The sequence below is a fragment of the Barbus barbus genome, assembly GCF_936440315.1.
Source record: "Barbus barbus genome assembly, chromosome: 32".
In the NCBI taxonomy this organism is placed as follows: domain Eukaryota; kingdom Metazoa; phylum Chordata; class Actinopteri; order Cypriniformes; family Cyprinidae; genus Barbus; species Barbus barbus.
In genome coordinates this window covers 19,409,761-19,422,629 of record NC_136760.1, presented here as the reverse complement: position 1 = coordinate 19,422,629, position 12,869 = coordinate 19,409,761, and the positions used below count along the sequence as shown (strand labels likewise).

The 12,869-nt window shown below is 36.8% G+C and overlaps 1 protein-coding gene across 1 annotated transcript in view; it reads right to left on the bottom strand.

Annotated features, from left to right (window-relative positions):
* LOC306852579 (GDNF family receptor alpha-1-like) overlaps positions 1–2,021 on the bottom strand; it is a 33,689-nt gene extending 31,668 nt beyond the window's left edge. Inside the window, exons 1-3 of the mRNA XM_079389526.1 lie at positions 1,556–2,021; positions 876–1,184; positions 581–664 (exon numbers count right to left, since the gene is read on the bottom strand). Of these exons, the coding sequence (XP_079245652.1) occupies positions 581–664; positions 876–1,184; positions 1,556–1,616 (454 nt within the window). The 5' untranslated portion in view covers positions 1,617–2,021. The remainder of the gene's footprint in view (positions 1–580; positions 665–875; positions 1,185–1,555) is intronic.
* Positions 2,022–12,869: the final 10,848 nt, after the last annotated feature.

Here is a 12,869-nt window from a genome sequence, read left to right as displayed (position 1 = left end):
CGCTACTGAAATCAATTGCTAGTTGAGTCTCAAACTGAGTGCGCAGTGCTTGTTGTGTACCACACAGGGTGGAACACTAAGTAGAGTGTTCCAAATCGGTAACTTTTGAGTTTCTATGTTGGTTAGAATGCAGCCCATGTTGGCAGTTGGCAGCGAGGCAACTCACTAGACTTTAGAACAGAGCTACTGTATGTCTGTCACATGGAGATTTACTGCAGAACTTCCACAGTCAAGCTCAGCTTAGATTGAGAGATTCAGTCAGTGTTTTCTTCAACACCAGCAGACCTCACAGTAGCTGAATAGGGGAGGAACAGCGCCATCTACAGGACACGACTAAACCGTCGCCATCAAGCAGCACTTGTTCTGTTAGTCCTCTATAGGAATGCATTAGGCATAGAACATCACTGAAACCTGTTCACTCAAATCTCTAACATCCATTACAAAGCACGCATTCATAAATGACTGATGATAAATAAGACACATTATGCACATTAAGCATACAGACAAAACAAAAAGCTGGCAAATGATTTGTACTCAGTGTGATAAGTGTGAGGTGGATATAAATTATCATCAGACTTACCTGATATTATTGGAGCCAGGCGAAAAATATCAGACAAACGGCTGTTTACTGTCTCATATGGTGAGTCCTCTAGCAAGTCGTTGGCTGGAAGATAAACACCAGCAAAAAAAAAAAAAAAAAGAAGAAGAGTAAAGACAGTGTAGTAGAAATAGTAATTTAGCATGTTTACAAGCAGCACTTCTGAACTTTTGGTTTGTGCTATTAAAGCTCTGAATGATTTCTACTGCATTTCCAAGTTGTCTACAATGCATGATCATTTCTCATATTGGATTCTGTTGATCCTGGATCTGCTCACCCTGTAAACTTTGGTATATACTCCAGAAGATGCGCAGACAGTTTTTCTCTTTCTTCATTACTCTCCTACACTTGCAGTCATACAGAGGACTTTGCTTCATGGACTCTATGGCGTTCCTGCACTCGTCCTGCGCCTCGGGTTCAGCCAGCATACTGAAGTTACCGGCTCTCCCGGCCACACACTGTCTCATGGTTCGGTACTTGGTGCTGCAGCCGTACTTAGCCAAACACTGTTCATGAGCCCTAACGCAGTCCAGCCGAACCGACCGAGACTGTGAGATCGCAACTGCCTTTGAGAAGTGCATAAAATCTGTGCAGGGAAAATACAAAGTTACAGATGTGAATGAATAAAACAGAATGTCTGGTACATTGTTACCACGATTTTCTAATCTTCATAATTAAGGTGATAGCACTTACCTAGTTGCTTTGGTGGACCCAGTTCAAACAATTAAAGACAACTTATGATAAAAGACAAAACACTTCAAATGTTTTTATTTCCTATTAATTCCTGCTATTTATAAAATGTATCGAGTAATGATTAGGATTTAGAATTAATAACAAGAATATTAACAATTATAAAAAACAAACAAAAAAATGTATGTTTCTATGTTACGGCATTTAGGTGTTACAGATGTAACGCGCAAACAAATAGGCTACTGGAACACATGCATCTGGACTTACCAAGGACAGGCAACATTATCCAAAAAGTTGCGAATATCATCGTTGCTTTATTCAGATCCATTCAGAGAGCAGAGAAACTGGTTAAATGCGATATAGAACAATTTCCACAATAAATCCATTGCGCGCCTGCAGCGCACTGGTGAGGAACAAGTGATCAGACATCATATACACATCCAGACAGACTCCAACAAGCGCTCAGTGATGCTCTGATGGACACACCCCACGAGAACAGAATAAAAACCAATACTGAGAGTTCTGATATTACGATAAAAACACTAATATCGCAGCATTGCGTTATATTTAACCGTTTGATATATTCTTTATCATATATTCAGCAATCGTTCAAAACATCGGTTTTAAAAATGTAGGCTATATGAACATAAATAAAAGAAAATTCCAAAATTATTTAAAGTTCATGTCAGTCCACATCAACTGTCAACGTGTGCTGTTGCGCGCTCAGTTTCCCGACAATATGCATGTAAGCGCACTAAGTGTGAAGATACTGCGCATGTGCTGGGATCTCTGGAGAAGGTCGGTCCTTTTCGCTCAGTTGGACAGTGAATATTCGCTGATTAGGCACCATTAAGCACTTTACTTAATAAGACTTTTCCAAAGACTGTCCAAGCATAGATGCGATGCATATCTGACACACTGTGTGCGAATTTTTTCTTTTCTTTTTTTTGATAATTTGTTTTTTTACGTATATGACGTTGCAAACGAAATACTAAACCTTTTGGGAGCGTTTTTAATGTGTAAATCTATAATAACCTGATAAATAGCCTAATATTTATGGTTTTGTTCTGTCGTTCCGATACAGACACCGATTAGCTGATGTTACCTCAGGCGAATGCATCCGTTTAGCACACTCTAACCAGTCTTAACTTGTCATCTAAGTTTTGCAGATTTACTTATGTGTAAAATAACAGGCTATGCACTTTCAAGAGCGCCAACGTTTTTTTAACCTCCTCAGGTTTTGCCCAATTCATAAAAGAGCAAGTATAACGTCAGGAACAGTAAGTTTGCTTACCTTTCATAATGAAGCAATCACATTTAGGCTACATGTAACTCCCCGATTTTCTTCATTTAAACAGCTCAGCCTATATATATATGTATATATATATATATATATATATATATATAGGCTACGAGCAGTTTACATATATATATAAACTGCTTCATAAAACTTCATAAAGCTTCATAAAACTTTTATGAAGTTGTAATTCTTACTTGATTGTATAAAATTCAGAACATGAGCGCCACCTGTTTACTGAAGAATAGTATAACAGTTGCCCTTTCAAATCATTGCTGCAGTAGAAGCTTGAATCCTTTTTCACTGGTTATCAGTTGCATATAGAAAAACAAAGAACAAGAATCATATCTTATGTATAAAATGTCTCAAAATTGACTAAATAACGAAATCACGTTACATATTCTAATCAATAAACCAGCAAAACAAAGCATATACATTCCCGTACATAATACTGCACATCTGCCATGTTGCCAATTGTGTCTTAATGCAGTGTCTTGTACCACCGTGTGACTTTTATTTCTCTGATTGATCCATAAATGTTGATTAAATCATGTTTCCTTTTTGTATATCGTGATTGCTCTTCACTTGTTAACAAGCTTCTTTGCATTGAAATCAAACCAAGGTCAATGTCCTTCATTAAATGAAATTTTCAGCAACGTGAAGAATTAATTACATAAAACCAAAATCATTAGCTAGAAATTGCTAAAACTCAATACGTGATCAATACTCACCTTTAGGTTGTGTACGAAAGACTAACCATCTAGGAAATGAGGTCTGTTGGATTTATTGTCAGTTAATCAAAGACATTGCCGGATACCGATGGATAATGTGAATAACAGCATCACACAAGTGAGGCACCATTGATCCAGCCGTGCTTTTGCAGACAATTAACTTTGTTTGAGAGCTGACAATAAATCCATCCGAGAGACAGAAAATATGTAGCTAAAACATTTCCTGAATGGATTTTGTTGACTCTAATTGATGATCCTTTTACATTCCATTGCATTAACCTGTGTAACTATTACATTGACAAATAATAATTAAGAACTTGTGAGAATTATGTATTTGTTAATGCTACACCCCAGCTTTGCAACTTTCCCAGCAGAACCCACAGAACATTCCACGAGGGTATGGGTATGGTTGCTCTTTGGTTTATTTGGTAGCCAATTCCTAATGTTCTACACTGAGACAAATTTGGTGTAGAAAATTTCACTCAGAAATTGCTAGTAAATAATAAAAAGAAATTACAGAGAAATGGCAACATACATTTAACGACTAAAATAGTATAGTATTTTGAATAATAGTATAGTATATTAATAGTATTTTAATCTAAAATGTAGTCCAATAATATATATATATATATATATATATATATATATATACATACATACACATGTACATCTACAGTATATTTGCAAGGAACACTCTTTTAAAGATATATTTTTTAAAAACCAATAAACTTATGTGAACATTACTGGAAAGTTATGCCCAACATTGACTAATATTTATTTTTGCTTTTTATTTTTATAGACAAACCTACCCAAAACATTCTGAGTTAATATGACAGTTAGATTACTGTAATCATTTTGTAATGTGAACAGATAGCATGGTCTTTACATCAAGGTGCTTATTAAGATTTCAATGTATGTGTTCATGTGAAGAGCACAGGTATATGGTTATAGTTTTGACGCCAAGTAAAAATACTTGATGTGTGGATTGATCACTGATTGTAGTAATTTAGATGTGTGGATGGCAGAGGGCATGTTTGTTTTATGTATATGCGCTGCGGTGCGTATGCTTTTGTCCATATGTGTATTCACATATAAAAGCAGTCTCATCAAACAGAGTGCTGCAGCGCATCTCCATTTAGCTAGTGTTAAAAGGAAAATCAATGAGAGATTTGTGGCAGGAAGTCTGTATATTCGCTGTGGCCTCTTCAGTCATTCAGAGGGGGAGAGGTTTGTTCTGTTTCTACCCCACAAATCTTAACCCTCATTGGTTTGAGAGGGTAAGAATAGGTATAGCTGTAAAACTCAACCCCCAGAATAATTCTTAAGAATGGCTCTCATTCATCACACTTAGAAACACACACACACAGTATGAGAGTAAGCACAATTCTGGGGCAATCGATTGAGAGTAATTTGATCCATGTCATCCGTACAGCTAATTGATTGCTCGTTGCAAAAGCTATATTGGTGTGTAAGCGCATCTGGTCCGTGTAGATGCCATTACATGGTTGATCCCCAGTATAATATATTAATTAGTAGAGAAAAGAAATAGCATTCATTTTCTCCTTCGGATGGCAAATGTGGTCTGTACGAACATTTGTCTTTGAACAGCTATAGGATGTAATTAAGTCACGTTTGAGGAACAGTAATTGCCAACTTTGATGGTTCCTTTTGATTACTTGATCAAAGAAAAGAAAATTGCCTCAGTTACAGCCTGCCAGCTAATAGACTTCTTGAAGGCCTTTGGAAACTGCAGAGATCACTGTGGCGGGTTTGATTCAGAGCACAAAACAGACCATGAAAATGACCAGAGAAGGAGCTACAGCACTGTTCAGAAAGTATAACCTCTTTTATTTTGAGTTATTTTTTTGCACTTTGTTCCTGTTTAATGTGCATGTCTGCACATTGAAATTACAGCTCCAAAATTTATTTAACAAACAGTGCAATGTTTCGACCAGTCAGCTCTTTATTAGGGGAAGTTCCTGTTCAAAAACCCATTCAAATGATTTCTTGTTTAATAATATTCAGCACATTTTATTCAAGAGTAGGTCTATTCCTCTCCAAATTGAACACTGACAAAATGAAAGAATTACACGTCTCATTTACAAACTCCGGGCACTACTGACATTTCTCACAATTGGCTTCCTTCAATTCACTCTCTTTAAGTGGGTGAGTAAGTGAAGTGCTGATGAGGTTGTTGATTTCTGGACAGATTCTCCCACTCGTTTTGGCCTGCTGCTCATTTCTTTGACAATTGCCCCTCTTGTCTGCTTGCTCAATTTGATAGGATGTCCTGATCTTAGTAGTGTCTGATTTTTTCCCCCAATATGTTTCAATAGATTTCACAGTGCTTAAGTATTGGCAATCTTTATTACACACACACAAAAAAAAAAAAAAAACGTACAAAGCTGTCATAGTGGCTAACAGGTACATCTTTGCACCTTATTTACCCCCCAAATGGTGTGTATGAGCACATTTAAGGGACATATTACCACTTTAAAAGTACATATTAATACCTGAACTGTACATATGTGACCCTGGACCACTTAAGTCTTAAGTCGCTGGGGTATAGTTAGCCAAAAATACATTGTATGGGTCAAAATTATCCATTTTTCTTTTATGCCAAAAATCATTAGGATATTAAGTAAAGATCATGTTCCATGAAGATATTTGGTCAATTTCCTACCGCAAATATACTCAAACTTAATTTTCTCAGTATTTAGATTTTTTTGCACCCTCAGATTCCAGATTTTCAAATAGTTGTATCTCGGACAAATATTGTCCAATCCTAACAAATCATACATCAATGGAAAGCTTATCTATTAACTTAACTTATTCATTTCGAAAACTTGACACTTATGACTGGTTTTGTCACATATTAGTACCTTTTGACAGTAACAGTGACAGTTTTGTACCTTTATTTTCTGAGAGTGCAACTTTCATCTCCTAACAATTTCATCTCAAATTCAGATTCTGGGATTCATGACAGTAGAACAGATCATTTAAGTATGACTTTTGCAACACAGTGTGTCTTTGCAAATGAATACGCTTAATTTGATTGATGTCTTCTCTTTTTCACTGAAGAAACAGCTGATACGAAGCTAATGGAAGATGGCATATAATAGTGCCAGAATCTGAAAATGTGCAGAAATATATGTGTATTTCTGCTTATTTATCAGAACTAATTAACTGCTGTATTACCCACAATCACAGTTTGTTTAGGCCAAATTCCAACGTTTCTCACAGCATATAGGAGTCACGCTCCCTCTATTGGTTTAAAATTACAACAACACAACATTGTGGACAAAAAATAAAGAGAAAACTGAACTAATTAAAATGGATAAATAGTTGTAAGTCTATGCGATGATCTTACTGCTGTAGAATTAATAGAGTCTAGTGTATTCGAATAAAAATGTTAATAAGTAAATACACATTCAAATAAATATGTTCTTATACACATTGTTGGGATGTGTAACAGCTTGCCAGTAGATGGCAATGTTGTACAGTTTGTCAAATGTCACGCATGATGTAACAAACTAAACACTGCAAAGACATTTGCTGTCTGTGCACCATTCTGAAGATGCCCAGATTTATTCCACATATGGAGCACGCTTTCAATAGTCATTAGTCAGTGCTCAGAAGGTTAGCCATTTGTATTTCAATGGAATTCATTTAAAAGGTATATTAGAAAAACAGAATACTATATGTAGAAAAGAATGTGAACTAAAACATGTATTAATAGTTTCCACAGATACATTAATTTCTTCAGTGGTTTTAGTGTTGTTACATGCTATATAGGTAATACTGATTATCATGGTACAGTAATGGAATCAAATAGTACTTAAGTATTATATCCATACAGTATAAAATGCGATTTTAAACTGTATTTTGTGGTGCTTGATAAAGAATATAAAGGTGCATGTCCAAAACATAGGATTATTTCTGTACCCTGTCTAAAAAAACACAGTGATACCATGATACTTTCTTTCTTTCTATCTCTCTGTCTTTATTTATTTTATTTATTTTTAGGGCAGTTTGTGAGCAGGTCATACAGTCTGAGGCGTCTGTGAAAATGCAATTTCTCTGTCTAGTTTCATTGCTTGTGCTTTCGTTCAGGATAAAATCCAGGATTAAGTTACAGCTCGAGTGGCACAAGCCCTGAGTTTTGAAACCAGCTTTAAGAGGAGTTAAAGGCACCGCAAAGGTCAGTAAACATCCATCCTAACATAAGTATTTTGCTCATTGGGCCATTGAAAAATGTGCTGTGTGCAATCTAGACCGGGTCTAGCTAAACTGGGAGAGTGCAACATTAAGAGACATCCCCAGGCTTCACAAGCTCTACATAGCCATGAGTGCCACTGGACGGCGTTGCCCTTGTTTTCTTGGAAAGTGACACAAATGCATGTAATGCAAACTGCTACTGACAGAGAGAGTCTGAGAAGATTTTTTGGCAACATTCTAATTATTTATCACTGACATTTCTGCCCCACTTTCTAGAACAACTGTTGATTGACACTGCGTGTTTTAATTGCCTCCTTATCCTCTACAAGTTATTCTGCTCCTGGCTGTGTGAACAAGAAAGGGGAAATCTGAAATCCCTTGGAGGAACGGCACCATTAATAACAACTTGTTTCAAGACCGACTGGTAGTCGTTTTCTATTAATAAGTTTGTGTTACTCTAACACTGTTGTTGCTTATGTTCCTGCAGTAATTAAGTTGAAAGTTGGAAGTGACAGCGCCCACTGAGGTACAATGTTTATTCAAGTTAGTTTTAAACCGAAGTTAGAATACTACACTCGACTGATTATTGTGCCCACCCTAGGTACCCTTAATACTCTGATTTGTATGCCTCCCACATGGCTAATTACCTCTGACATGATTGCACATATAATGTGACATGCAAGGGCAAGGCAGATCTGTCTTTGTTACTCTGCATTCCATAGCATTGAGGGGTGGCTTGGTATTGCGGCTTGTTACCTAACTCGACAACCGCGACCGTCAATTTGATGAGGCTGTAAACGTGACCAAATGGAGAAAGAGAGGGATTTCGGAAGAGTAACTGCTGATGCACACATTTCTGGTGTGGGTCTTTTAATGCATCCATCTTGAGTGAGTGCAAATATAGGGATTTCACAGTAGGCCCTAGTCATTTTTGTTGATATGCTGTGGACTCAAATCTTCAGAGTGTGTGGTTATATTACACTTGTGTCCTCAACTGACTTCAAAAGAGAATATTTCAGCAGCTCAGGGAATCAAAAAATAAAAGGCACAAGACTTCTTTGACATCACTCGACCTGTGTGCGTTTGCCCACAAAAGCAGGCAATATGTGCCTGACAGTCATGTGAATAAACCTGTTAATAAACAGTTTTTGCTGCTTAATATTTTTGTAGAGACTGTGATTTAAAAAAAAAATATATTTATATATATATATATATATATATATATATATATATATATATATATATATATAAATATATATATATATATATATATATATATATATAAATAAATAAATATATATATACATAAGAGACGTCTTTCAAAAACATAGAAAAACATTCTAAACTTTTAACCAGTAAATTCATTAAATTGTATTGTAATTGTATAAACTGCACTAAGAAGCAAAATTACGGCTCACTGTTAAAGGAAAAGATGAAAATTCCGTCACTTGTATTGGTTTTGTTCTTCTGTTGAACATATTTTTATAAAAATCGTAGAATGTTGGTAACAAACAGCTGTTTGCCCCCTTTCACATTTGCATGGTATTTATTCCGTAAAAGTATTAACAGATGGCAGTGAGTTGCAATGATTAATGTAAAGTGGTATAGAAAAGTTATTTGGCATAAGCTCCGAAGACGAAGGCAGGGGCAGACTCTACCCCAATGAATGGACAGGGGCCAACCTGGTGTTGGTGGGGAGGATGGCGTCAGCGTCATTAACTCCGAAAACGAAACAGAGTTCAGTGCTTATTGTGTTCAGTGCACAATGCACTAGTTCAGTGCATTCTCCAGATGTTAAGCATTGATTGGCCAGACCTATTAATATGAATGCATGACGGCATTATAGTCTTTCTAACAGAACTTGCACTAAAAGCTTAATTTCCATAGCAAAAATTAAAGAAAAAAAGAAAGTCAAAGGGTACCAGAAACGGTTTGTTAACCATCATTCTTCAAAAAATCTTTTGTGTTCAGTAGAAGAAAGAAATTCATACAGGTTTGGAAGAAATTGAGGATTATTAATAATAATTTTAATTCATTCATTATATATTTCAAAGACTTTCCAAAGTCTTTGCTGAGTTTTTTGTCCTCGTGTGTGAAAACTAACAAGTGAATAGTTAAACAACAACTTTATCATCATTAAATTGTGTAAATATTAAATTGAAATGTGTACTTGAAGCATATTTTTCACAATTTAATATTCCCACTGAAGCATCCTCCCAAATTTGTAATGGTCCCTTTTCACTCCTCCTGAGTTTCCATCCCTGTGTGATGCATCCAGCATCCAAGCACCTCACAGAGCTTCCCAGCCTCCCCCTGCTGACTCCTGCCACCTGCCAATACACCAGTGCCTGATTGGCACTTGAAATGAAATAAATAATGAAAAGGAAATGCGGGTGTCGACTTTGTCTGCAAACACTCGTCTGTACCTGCCAACTGCTGTAAGACAACAGCGGACCACAGGGGTTCAGCGTGCATGTCAATAGGTTTTACTTGGAGCTTCTTCACTCGCAAATGTCAGAGTCGCAGACGTTTCCGTCAGCAGGTGTTGCGGCCAAAGGCAGCTCTTTCATGCAGGGACCCTCTCCTGTGCAGCTCGATGCCGTTCAGCTCAGTCTCAATGTCTGAGGGGCCCTTCGCTTAGGGAATAACATTGCTTCTTAGTAGAGAGCCAATAGTCAGTGCTATGTGGGCGTTGCCACGACCCAAGTGTGACTTTACAGTAAACTCTGTATGTTTTTTTCACACGGTATGCAAACTCCAATGGACTCCATCTCACTCCTACAGTCACGATTCAGGAACAGAGGTAGCTGGTGCCCAACAGAGCGATGAATCCTCCTAAACACGCCCCTTCTTTGTGTGCGATCAGAGGAGAGAGAAGCAAAAGTTCAGGGAGTGGGAGTTGAAGCATGATGTCTGAGGTGAAATTAGTCTTGAGCTGAAACCGTTCGGTTTATGCCCTCTCTGCTCATCCGTTTCTATTTAGCTGGATACTGGCGGCTTGTGTTCCTGTGAGCTGTAACTATGCAAAACATGTCAATGACTTCTGTTTCTGCAGCCTTACTGTGACAGCGGGAGAGAGGTGAGAGCATCACCATGGAAACCCACTACAGGCCTGAGTGCAAGTCAAAAACATTTATTGTTAGAGTAGCTTTCAGTGTTTTCATTGGTCTTGCCATCCACAGTACAAGAAAGGACCGAACCTACAGCACACATACAGATAGAGCAATATGATACTCTGGGCAATGCGAGTTTAATTACATACACAGTGGTAATTCAAAGAGCTTTACGCAGGCATAATAAAAAATAGAAGACATTTAAAATCAATTAGGGTCATAAGTTAATTTAACTACTGTGAAAAAATAGCATAGTTGAGAAGCTGTTATGGATTCTAAAAGCTTTTATAACCTCTAAATGGGTCATGGTTTCAGAAGAAAAAAAAAAAGAGTTAACCTCTGCAATTTAAATTCAGACCTACAGCCTAGTCTTTGAACCAGGATGAACCAAAGGTTCACTGGAGTTGGACTGTTTTTTTTGTTTTTTTGTCATATTTGTATGACCCTATGTTTAAGATGATTTCTTATAATTTCAGCTGATGGGATAAATGATGTGGTAGATGATATATATTAGTATTACAGCTGTCCAATTTATTCATGCATAAAGAGTAATTTAAGTGCAAACTGGCTCATCATACCAAATCCCCCTCTATTTAAAAATGTCTAGATATAAAACATACTTTTTGCAAGTTGGTTTTTAATGCTTTTGAATGAGCTTCATAAAAAATAAAATAATAATTTGGTCCCCTGTGCATAGGGCATTGGTGGCACCAGCATAGCAATATTCATAATTGTGTAGGCTATCTGAAATAGATACATTGCCAAAAGTATTGGGACACCCCCTTCGAATGAACAAGTTTGACTATATTTCCATGAGAACAAATCTTAATTTTTAAGCATATAATATTCTAGGGAATAATGTGCATCTAATTGTATAGCAACAGTTTGGACAGAACCCTTTTCTATTCTAACATGACAGTGCCTCTGTGTATAAGGCAAGGTTCAAATAGTGTCTTAAATTAAATGACTGTACCCAAGTCATTGGTGTTTGGTGATGAGATTTTGGCTCAAGGGCTGCATTTAAAATCACACCAGAAGTGTTCAGCTGGGATCAGGACTTGGCTTTCTGCAGACCAGTCAAGTTCTTCCACACTGACTGAATCAATCTTGTCTTTTTGAATCTTGCCTTATACACACAGGCATGGTCATGTTAGAATAGAAAAGGGTCCTGTACTCATGGAAATGACTAAAGTAGTCAAACCTGTTCATTAGAAGGGGGTGTAAAAATATGACCTACATTAAGTGTGCTACCAACAGCCAAAACTGTCCACCTGAAGACCCGCCTATGAACTTGAGTTACCTTGCCATCAAATCCACGAAGACAGGAGAAAAGTGTAAGTAACCTGTCTTACTCATTTAAATATGATCATTTTCGTGCTGCATAAGATTATCACATGTATTATACAGTGTTACGACACATAGGCTGCATTCATGTGTTGTATTGGGTTATGGCTATTGTGTTAGGTCGTTAAGTATGAAGGCTCATAAACCGACTTTGGCTGTTGACAAAACATGAGACTTTACATGTTAGACGGCCCACAAGTACACCTATATGACCAGGAACATCGTTCTTTTCTTGCGAGACAGTGGTAGGCTATATAGCTGGCCAACATAAATAAGGTTTTGTCAAAATTGCGAGTATTTGTGATAGTACTGGGTTTAAAATGTTGTTTTGTAGCATGTAGTGTCGTTTGTTATATTAGATTTTATGAAAGCAATGTCATCTTACCCCAAGAGTCTAATTTTATCTTTTCACTTAAAAATAAAAGCAAGTGGCATAAACTTCATCTAACAGTTGGTGGGAAAATAAAAATAAAATCTCTCAAGAGCAATTTTTGAACTGCCTTAATATGGGACTTTTTGTACTTGCTTAGCGTTTTGGTGCACTGAAAATGATCTTATGTCCATTTTTCATTTTATCTGGCCACAAAGCGATAGTTGTTTAAATATGAGTTAGGTTCTTAGGTTCACTAGGCATTCATATTAATTATTAAATTGTCTTGCGTCTGCCACATAGTATTGTAGGTTTTGTCTGGAACAGATGATGTATTTTACAGCACTTAAATATTCAGCTGCAGCAAACCCACTTATCTGCCACATCATATTGAGCAAAACCAGTCAGATCTACAACGGTAGATCTACAATATTAGCCTAATATCAGTTCACACACAGGCTTATCGCCATGTTAGTTGTAGTGGAAGACTTACTATACAACAAGCTAT